Source organism: Cynara cardunculus, assembly GCF_001531365.2.
Source record: "Cynara cardunculus var. scolymus isolate 2C chromosome LG 2, CcrdV1, whole genome shotgun sequence".
NCBI classification, from domain to species: domain Eukaryota; kingdom Viridiplantae; phylum Streptophyta; class Magnoliopsida; order Asterales; family Asteraceae; genus Cynara; species Cynara cardunculus.
Genome location: NC_037529.1, coordinates 68981413 through 68991467, shown reverse-complemented (window position 1 = coordinate 68991467; position 10055 = coordinate 68981413). Strand labels below are relative to the sequence as shown.

The 10055-nt window shown below is 34.8% G+C and overlaps 2 protein-coding genes across 2 annotated transcripts; one reads left to right on the top strand and one right to left on the bottom strand.

The window, feature by feature from the left end:
* Positions 1-1546: 1546 nt before the first annotated feature.
* On the bottom strand, positions 1547-4865 carry LOC112506498 (fructose-bisphosphate aldolase, cytoplasmic isozyme 1). The gene is made up of 3 exons (XM_025110601.1): positions 4810-4865; positions 3552-4234; positions 1547-2095 (listed from the first exon to the last, which is right to left on the bottom strand). The coding sequence occupies exons 1-3, from the start codon at positions 4835-4837 to the stop codon at positions 1733-1735; spliced, it is 1074 nt and encodes a 357-aa protein (XP_024966369.1). The 5' UTR covers positions 4838-4865; the 3' UTR covers positions 1547-1732.
* A 3723-nt stretch (positions 4866-8588) lies between these two features.
* Positions 8589-9452, top strand: LOC112506379. Its single transcript, XM_025110385.1, has one exon. It carries the CDS (start codon positions 8589-8591, stop codon positions 9450-9452), a length of 864 nt encoding a protein of 287 aa, XP_024966153.1.
* The last annotated feature ends 603 nt before the right edge of the window (positions 9453-10055 follow it).

The following is a 10055-nucleotide window of genomic DNA, read 5'->3' as shown; positions in this document are numbered from 1 at the left end:
TATATATATATATATATATATATATATATATAGAGAGAGAGAGAGAGAGCGCGCTTGGTTCAAATACTAACCATTTTTTTGTGTTAATTATGTATTTATGTTAACCAAGCTCAACCAATCATATTTCATATTTTCATTTGGTTCAAATGTAACTCATATATTAAATATAAGGGTATTTAAGTAATTTGTCATTTAATGTAACTCCCAAATAATTAATTGGGAGTTACAAATTTGAAAATATCACAATTGATCATGATGCAATATTGACATTGGGGTTTCACACATGTTCATGTTCTATAATTCACATTTATTTTAATCGACAGTTCACCTTTGATATATGAACACATCAGAAATCACACAGTCTTAGATGCCGTGATTCATAAGTGTTCATGTATATTTAAGTCAGTAGATGTTCATATGAATACGCACACACACAAAGAACATGTGAACACGTATGAAAACACACAGCCCTAGATGCCTTGGTTCATAGGTGTTCATTTACATACAACAGAGTTGGTTCCTGAATATACAGAAGATGTTCATACGGTTCATATGTTGTTCATATGTCTAATCTTTTTTGTTTGATGTGGTTTGAAGATATACACAAGTTGTTCATACGGTTCACATGTTCACATGTCTAATCTTTTTTGTTTGATGTGGTTTGAAGATATACACAAGTTGTTCATATGTCTGACAACTCGTGTATCAAAGATAGATTATTTTTTATCTAAATATCCTTTGATATTTTGTTCACATATGTTAATTGAAAATATTAATTTTTAAATATCATTAAATCACAACCGTTTATTATTCAAATTAACGGTCAAGATCGGTTAACAAAGTTAACACGATAATCTTGGTTAGCATTTGAATCAGCCCCTATATAGCCCATATATATATATATATATATATATTAAACATAAATTAAATTAATTCGTTATGTTAAATTAAATTATAATAAAAATTTTGAATTAAAGAAATTATATACAACAAAAAAAAATTAATGGTTAATTTAATACTAATATCAATATTGTTTTTTCAAAATTTTATGATATTTTATTGAAAAATAAAAATAGTATCACTTTCTCAAAACCACATAAAACCGTATTATATTGATATAATAAAGAATAAAATAAGACATTGAAATCGAAATGTGTCTCGATGCATTGCACGAGTACCCTTATAGTTCTCATAATTCATTTATTCATTATCAACTAGATTATACAGTCTATCCATAATTCTTATGCATTCAGTTGTTTTTTCCTCAATTTGCATATACATGATCACATTTACTGAACATATATACGAAAGTTTGTTACAGTATATTATGTCTCCATTACAGTAATATAGATATCTACGTATTTATGCACATAAATGTGCATATACGTATATAACTATCAATCCAATATTATAACGAATTAAAAATTTACAAGTTCAAAATTACTGGTTATTACTAATTTTCATCATGATTTTAAAGTTATGGGCCAGACTGCTCCACTGCTTTTTACTCGAGTGTTACAATGAACCTGATACAGCTTTTAATCTATAAAAAGAGAACGAATATAGCATGCGGATTATGGGGAACGATCGTTGTATATAGAGAAAGAGTAAGGTCGTAACAAAGTATCGATCGTGATATAAGGATATGAACATAAGATGCACGTAAAAATTAAAATAACCCGCACGGTTTTTCCACCAACTCGTGTCACTACTTCATCGGTAGCTAGCTTAGTTAGTATTTGTATTCCTTCACGTACAAACTCTCCGAAGCCAAACCCCCTGCACCATCACCTCCGTACTTCCCGAGAGTCGCCTCCGAGTTAGCCTTGCACCGTGCCAAGAACCCTGCCTGAGCTGCCGCCACGTTCTCCTTCTTCCCGCCCCATGTCTTCAGGGTGCTTGATTGCAGTGCTCGTCCAAAGGAGAACGATAATGTCCATGGCTTCAACACCTCCAACTTGTTCATTGCGTTCAGGTTCACCGTTGCCTCCTCCTCGCTCTGTCCACCTGATAGAAACACGACTCCTGGTACCGCAGCCGGCACGGTCCTACGTAACGCTGTCACCGTGTACTCAGCAATCTCTTCCGGTGTCACCTATCGAATAACAAAATGTCATATTAGACAACATGTGAACGAAAAATGACATGACAATTTATCATTGCAACGAAATCGGCTTCATTGGACGTGAAAATGTTAAAAGACTATTTATAGAACTAAATGTTCCAATAGACTGTTTTAAATAACATAGGTTTACCAAACGATAAAGTGTTGCGATAAGTTTATATGATGTTTTTTGGCGTTCTAACAAGTGTTTTAGGACATTTAAAAAAAACGTCGTATTAGTTATTTTATGACACATTATATGAAAAAGTGTCTTATAAAATCAAGTATTCTATAAAAATATGTGTTTATACAACACTTATCAAAAGTCATATAAAATGACTAATACGATGCTTTATTTTTAAAATGTTCTAAAAAACCTGTAAAGACGCCCAAAAAGGTCATATAAATTACAACAATTTTAGTTTTAGGTATGACGTTTTATTGTTTGGTATAGAAACTTAAATCATACAAAACGGTATGTTATGACACTTATACAATGTTGGTCTCCTCTCACGGTCAAAGTTGTGTGAGTGACATATGATTTTACACATGATTTTAGTATAAAATTACATGTGATTCTACCGTTTTCTTATTTAGTTACTATATTCACGTATGAATATGATCTTTCAAAATATTATACATATATATATATATATATATATACACACACACACATACATATATGTATACTTACATAGGGTTGGGTTCACGAGAGACGAGTTTGTTTTCGTAAGATCCATGAGACCACTTTTTTTACATTTGAAACATCACAGTAAAAACATTGTGAAGATAAAAAAATAATCGAACATTCCGAACAAAAACACTGTGAAGGTTACCTTCACAGTGTTTTACCGTGAATTTCAAGTGTAAAAAAGTGGTTTTACGGGTCTCACGAAAATAGTCTAGTCTCACGTGATCCCGAATATATATATATATATATATATATATAGAGAGAGAGAGAGAGAGAGCGAGAGAGAGAGATGAGCGATCAAATGAAAACCACTCTCATTTGTAAAAATCGTACAAACCCCCATCATACGTCGATTTCATTGTTTAATCTTATGAAATTTTTTCATGAAATTGTTTAATCATGTGAAATTTTTTCATATAATACTTTTTTTGATAAATTTGTTTCATATATGGTTATGAAATTATTTCATATAATATTTAATGAAATTTAAATGAAATTGTTTCATGTATTACTCTAAAATTAAAATAATGAAGATGATAATATTCATGATTAACACCATCCATAATAAAAATGGTGAATCAACCTCTTGTAATTAAAAAAAAATGAACAAAATGAAAAATTATGATTGATTGAATGAGTTTTTCACGATTTTTACAAATTGAGTGGTTTTTATTTGAACGCACCCCATGTATATATATATATATATATATATATATATATATATATATATATATATAATAGTTGAGTATGTAATACCTTGGGGCTATCAGAGCCAGGTGTAACCATATTTGGTTTCAAAAGGGTTCCTTCAAGAAGCACATGTTGCTCGTTAAGTGCTTTATAAACCGCAGCCAGCACCATCTCGGTTGCATACGCACATTTCTTGATATCATGGCTCCCATCGGTCAATATCTCCGGTTCGACGATCGGCACGAGCCCGTTCTCTTGGCAAATGATAGCGTAACGGGCCAACCCTTGTGCATTCTGTTGGATCGAGAGCTCTGATGGTTCAGTCGGTCCAATCTTAAGAACCGCACGCCACTTGGCGAATCGAGCACCGGCCTTGTAGTAAGCAGCACAACGAGCACCGAGCCCATCTAACCCTTGAGTCGTGGTCTCACCATTGGTGCCAGAAAGGTCGACCACACCCTTATCGACTTTAATCCCAGGAAGTACGTTCGCCTCTAGGAGAACATCGACGAAAAGCTTCCCGTCCACAGTTTTCTGGTAAAGCGTTTCCTCGAAAAGAATGACACCCGAGAGGTAAGTTAGCGCGTTTGGCGAAGTGAAGAGGAGTTCACGAAGAGCTTGACGGTTTGACTCAACGTTTTCGACGTTGATGCTCGAGAGACGTTTCCCGATGGTGCCAGTGCTCTCGTCCGCCGCCAATATACCCTTTCCGGGCGTGGCAATGTACTTGGCATTCTTGATCAGTTCATCTGCAACCCGTCATAAGAAGATTAATTTACTACTGATCTAAGAATATCTGAAAGCCTACTAGATTACTTTTCAAAAGAGCCACTGAAAAGAAGTGATTGAGGTCCTGAGGGATGTGGAATATCTCATATGCCCAGGGTTTGATTCCAGACGTACACAACAATTTTGCCCATTGAATTAATTATGACTGGTTTCTTGCAGTTACAATTTGTCGGGATTAGTCCAGAGCTTGGGACACCCAAAAAAAGAAAATGGAGGTTGCAATAGATCCAATCCTAACTGATTTGAGACTCTAACACGCCCCTTCAACCGGTTACGTGGGTACTTAAATGTTTAAAACTTTACATTTTACGTACCAAAATGGAAGTTTCAAAAGTATATGTTACCTAAAATAAGAATCAAGTTAAAGTACGTTATTTTTTCATGCAATTTGCCATTTCTAAAATAATATAACTGTTGGAGATACTTTTACACATACTCTTAGAGGCTAAAAGCTCTTATACAACGTAGAATATGAAGGGTACTGATAAATATATTACAGAAACAGATAAAAATACTGAAGGGTAAGTAACGTTACCAGCGTACTTTCCGACGAAGGCCGACATGGTTGGACGGTGATGGAGAGCGGAAGACGAGAAAAGAAGAAAGGAGGATGAACGAATTTTATAGATTTTGAATTTATTTATTTATTAAAATAAAATAAAAATAAATAAAGGGAATATGCTGGCTAGTGAGATGGAGGCGAATGAGTGAAGGACACGTGTGGTGGTGTTGAGCCTAAAGAAAGTTATCAAGGTGGGATAAGGGGAAAAATGAGTGATCGATGATACAATGTGCCAAATGACAATTTTGTCCTTTGTTTTTGGGGTTTTTTTATTTATCTTGTCCTTGTGAACATGGTTCATAAGCTTCTCATCCAATTTTTGTCCTCTTAAAAAACACACACACACACACACACATCCAAGATCTTTGCAAAGGAGATTTCCGTACCATCCTTCAAACTTGGGTTATCGTTAGGGTGCTTAAAAATCCGATTAATCTGATCTACCTAATCAGTAACGGATTCAAAAAATTAATGGGGTGGGGACACGTTGGATAGGACTTGGGGGAGGGAAGCATATGGTCATATGAGACTGTGGGGAAACCACGTAAGACGATGGTGAAAATAGAAAATTTAAGCTAGTCAATAAAGGTTTTTAGTTTTTGACTGTGGCCTTTCCCCCTAGTGCTTAAATGTTGTATCCGCATCTGAACCCAAGGCAAAATGACTCCAACCCGATGTTTAATCGAGTTGTAAAATTTTTAAACTGTAGATATTGGGTTGATATTGAGTTACTATTATTTGAACTCAATTCAACCCAATGAACCCGATATCCTTTTTTTTATCTTGGATTTAATATGATTGTTGAGTTTATATTAATATAATAATATATACATTATACAATTACACTATCATGTACGCTCTTCATATGTATATATTTTCAATCTATTTTTTGTCTCTATATAACTCATATGTATATATGTTCAGTAACTGTTAACATATATGTGTAAATTGAGAAAATTAATTGGATATGATATACGTAAGAAGTATGGATAAGTTGTATCAAATGGTTGATGATGAAAACTAAATTATCAGTAGAGAAATAACACATTCAATGTTAGAAAAATAATTTAATGTACCAAATTTTCAACCCTACTAACTCGATCAACCCGTACGGTTTTGGGTTGGGTTGCACTTTGATTTGAGTCGGGTTGGTTTAAGAATTTTCAAACTGCAAGCATTGGGTTGTATTGTTCAAATGTCTTCAGCTTGATCAACCCAACCCATGAACACCCCTAGTTATCATCTCAAATGAAAAAACATTTACTTTATAGCATTCTTGTAATTTTTTCTTTGAAAAATATCGAAAAACCGTAAGTCACGCTGCAAGATACTTTTTCTTATGGTTTTATGACACATCTAGTGAAAAAATGGGTCCACTGCAAAAACCACTAAAAACCGTAAGTTGTAGTATTGTATTTCCTTACGTCTGCACAAAAAAGCAAGCCAAAATCGTATATTGTGAAACTGCAAGCCCAATTCGCAACTTGTGAAACCGCAAGAAAAAATGTCTTACCGTATTGACTTGTAGTTTCTGGATTATTTTGTGAGAAAATTTATAAGACGGGGAAAAAGTAAATGTTCTTTCATAAGATAGCTCTTCTAACTCTAAAGGGCGGTTTACTAAACGCTTACCTGAGTAAACGTTTACCAAGTCACATTACCTTACTAGATGAATATGACAAGGACCAAAAATCTTACTTGGTAAGACAAGGAACAAAAGTTTTACCCGGTAAGTTAAGGCAACGACTCTTACCACGATAAGAACTTATCAGGTAAATTATTGCATATGCTGCTGTTCTGGTGGACTAAAATTTTACCCGGTAAATAAATAATAATATTGAATTTTACTAATAAACACTTATCGGATAAGTTTTCGGTGAACGGCTGTAAATCTACTCCAAGTGTTATTTGTGTCTGCGGTACATTTAATACAATATATACGAGCTGAAACACTATTTGTGAAAATTTTATTTGAATTTATTAGAATGTATGAATTGTTAAATAGTTTTGAAGGTTTTAATATATAGAGTAAATTATATATTTGGTCCTTATAATTTGTTGATTTTTACGAAAACGACCCTAAACTTCATTTATTGTGGATTTGGTGTGGTATGCACTTTCTGTTGTATTTGGTCCCTCGGACCAACGACCATCTACCATAATCGTTCAAATGGATGGCATAAGGGTCTTTTTACATTTTTTATTTATTTTAATTTAAATTAGGGTCATAACGTATAATTTATAACTTAGAGGACCAAATGCAAACATCATCTTCTCCTACGTCCATCTTTCCCGTCACTCGGTCATTGTTTCAGGCAAGACCTTTCTCTTCTCACCCGTGAACCCCCTCTCCCTCTATCTCTGGCAGCGTCAAACCCCCCACCATCCACCAGACCACCACACACCCACCAACACCCCTCCCCCTGTACTCTCCCACCCACGAACGAATTCATCCAAAGAACCATCCATCATCGACACCCAAAGATCGATCCTTTTCACTAGGCTACTTTTGAGAATCGAAAGGAAACAAGAAGATACGAGAACTGGAAATGAGAAAAAGGAGATGAACTTAAAATACTTGAACTTTGATTGAACTTTAAAGTAAGAACAAGGTAGCAAAGATAACTTCAAACAATTCGGTTCTTGGTAAGCAAAAAATCCGAAATCTAGAAAGCAGTAAGAGAGAAAGTAAATTAAACCCAGAGGTTAATTGTTATTTTAAAGCTAAAAATCATGGCCTATTTATACTAGACAAGAAGGTTCGGCACTAAGGTAGGTCAAATAGTACATAAGAAATAGTCATTTTCAAATTTTGGTTTAATCTCTTAGCCAATTTCTCTTCCAGTATTTCAGAAATGCCACTACCTCCATAAGTCACAACTCCTCAAATTGTGGATGAATCAAAGTGTAACAAGAAGAAGGTTCTGAATCAAGACCGTTAGTACAAATGTCAAATCTGTAAATTAGATAAAGGCCCCAACATTTCCACCACTTAGGGATGTGCCAAGACTAATTTACAGATTTGGTTCATATAACTTGAATCAAAAAACTTCTTTTACACTTTAACTCCTCTGCAAGTTAAGAAGTTGTCACTTAGAGCATCTCCAATCGATCAACAATTTTAAGGATTTGCTGTTTGTTAGCTTTCCAATCGGCCGGCAAATGGATTTAGGTTTTGCCGGTTGCATTATTTCAATGGCAAATATGTCGTGGATATCTCGAACGACAAAAAAAGTGGGTCCCATTCTGTATTAAAAACCATTTTTCATTTAATAATTTAGAAATAAATAAAATAAATGTTTTTTTGTTTATATATATATATATATTATTGTTATTAAAAATAGTAAATAAAATATGTTATTTTAATATGAAGTCCATAAATTTAATATTTTTTTAAAGTATGATTGAAGTTGAGTTCTTTTTAATATTTATGAACCTACCATATTTGATTTTTTTTAGCGACATGGTTGGAATTTTAATTAATTTCCATCAAAATTTCTATATTTGGTATTGTTTCTTAAAAGAGTATATGCCAACTCTTTCTAAATTTAGAAAGATCTAAAATATTCTTCCTCAAACAACCATTCGGAGAATCTTCTGATTCCAAATTCGATTTCATTCCACCAACATTCAACATTTCTTCAAGATTCATATATTCTCGCCCAATATCTCGAGATTCATACGTCTGTTTGTAGATATATACATACATATATACACACACACACACACAATCTGAACCAGATTCATGGTCAATGTCTGGTTACTCTCCATCTCTCCAATGGATAAAACTTACAGAAGAAGCCATTGCCAATGAACCTTCATGGAACTTCGTTAGCTGTGTTTACAGAACAACCATCAATGGCGTAACCCGTCACGTGACCACCACATGGTCCAAGAATCTCATCAACATCTCCCTCCAAATCACAATCGAACCCCTTTCAGAAGATGAAGATCCCTCCACCTGCAAAATCGACGTCAAAACCTGGCAGTTTTGGGGCAAGAAAGGGTTGAAATCGTTTCCGATTAACGGAAAACGGGTTGACGTTTTCTGGAATTTACGGTCCGCTAAGTTCGCCAACGGGGCTCCCGAGCCGTGCTCGGATTATCACGTCGCGTTGGTTTCTGATCACGAGATGGTTTTGTTGCTTGGAGATCAAGAGCAAGAAGCTTTCAGGCGAACGAAATCGAAGCCGTGGTTGGCGAAACCGGTGTTGGTTCTCAAGGAAGAGAACGTTTTCGGGAAGAATTTGTTTACGGTTAGAACGATGTTAGGTGACGGAGGAAGAGAACATCATGTGGTCATCGAGGCAGCTTTGTGCGAGAATTACGAGCCTGAAATGTGGATCGGCGTTGACGGGATTGTTTCCGTTCGGGTTGCCAATTTGCATTGGAGATTCCGAGGGTACGAGGAGTTTCAGGTGGATGGTATACCGGTACAAGTGTTGTGGGACGTGCACGATTGGTTGTATATGGAGCCGAACACGGGGTCGGGAATGTTTATTTTCAGGCAAAGCACAAACGATTTCGATCCTGATAGCCTTTCATGCGAAGTAAACCCGAACGAAGACGATTGCATTGAATTTTGTCATTTTCTTCACGTTTGGAAGATTACCTGATTCAAATGTATGTAAAATACTGAAAGTAATCGACATATAAGTCCATTTTAAAAGACTCGAAGCCTTTTAAACTTCAATCTGCTACGCTTGTAGCTTAATTGATAAAGGAACGTAACGACTTTACTCAAATACACAACAAATTGAAGTTTGAATCACTTTGGGGGGGGGGGGGAGGACTGTTTGCCACAACGTGACATACTGACATGTGACATATTCACCAGGAATATAGACGTGTTATTCATTATTGATGTTGTAAGATATTGATCACGATGAATGACACGCCCATATTCATATGAATGTGTGATTCGTCAAGAATAATACTTCCATATTCATGATGAATATTCACATTGAAAAGAAACACATGACACATTATTAACGATTCCCAAGTTCTTATCAATTTTAGTTTTTTAACAAAACTTTGCTCGTATATATTTATGGGCAAATTGTATGAAAAAAACAACGTACTTTAACTTGATTCATATTTTGGATAACGTACTTTCAAAACCACACACACACACATACACACATATGTAAAGTTTTAAACATTTAAGTACCACTAAACCGATTGAAGCATCAATCGGTTACCATGATGAAATGGAATTA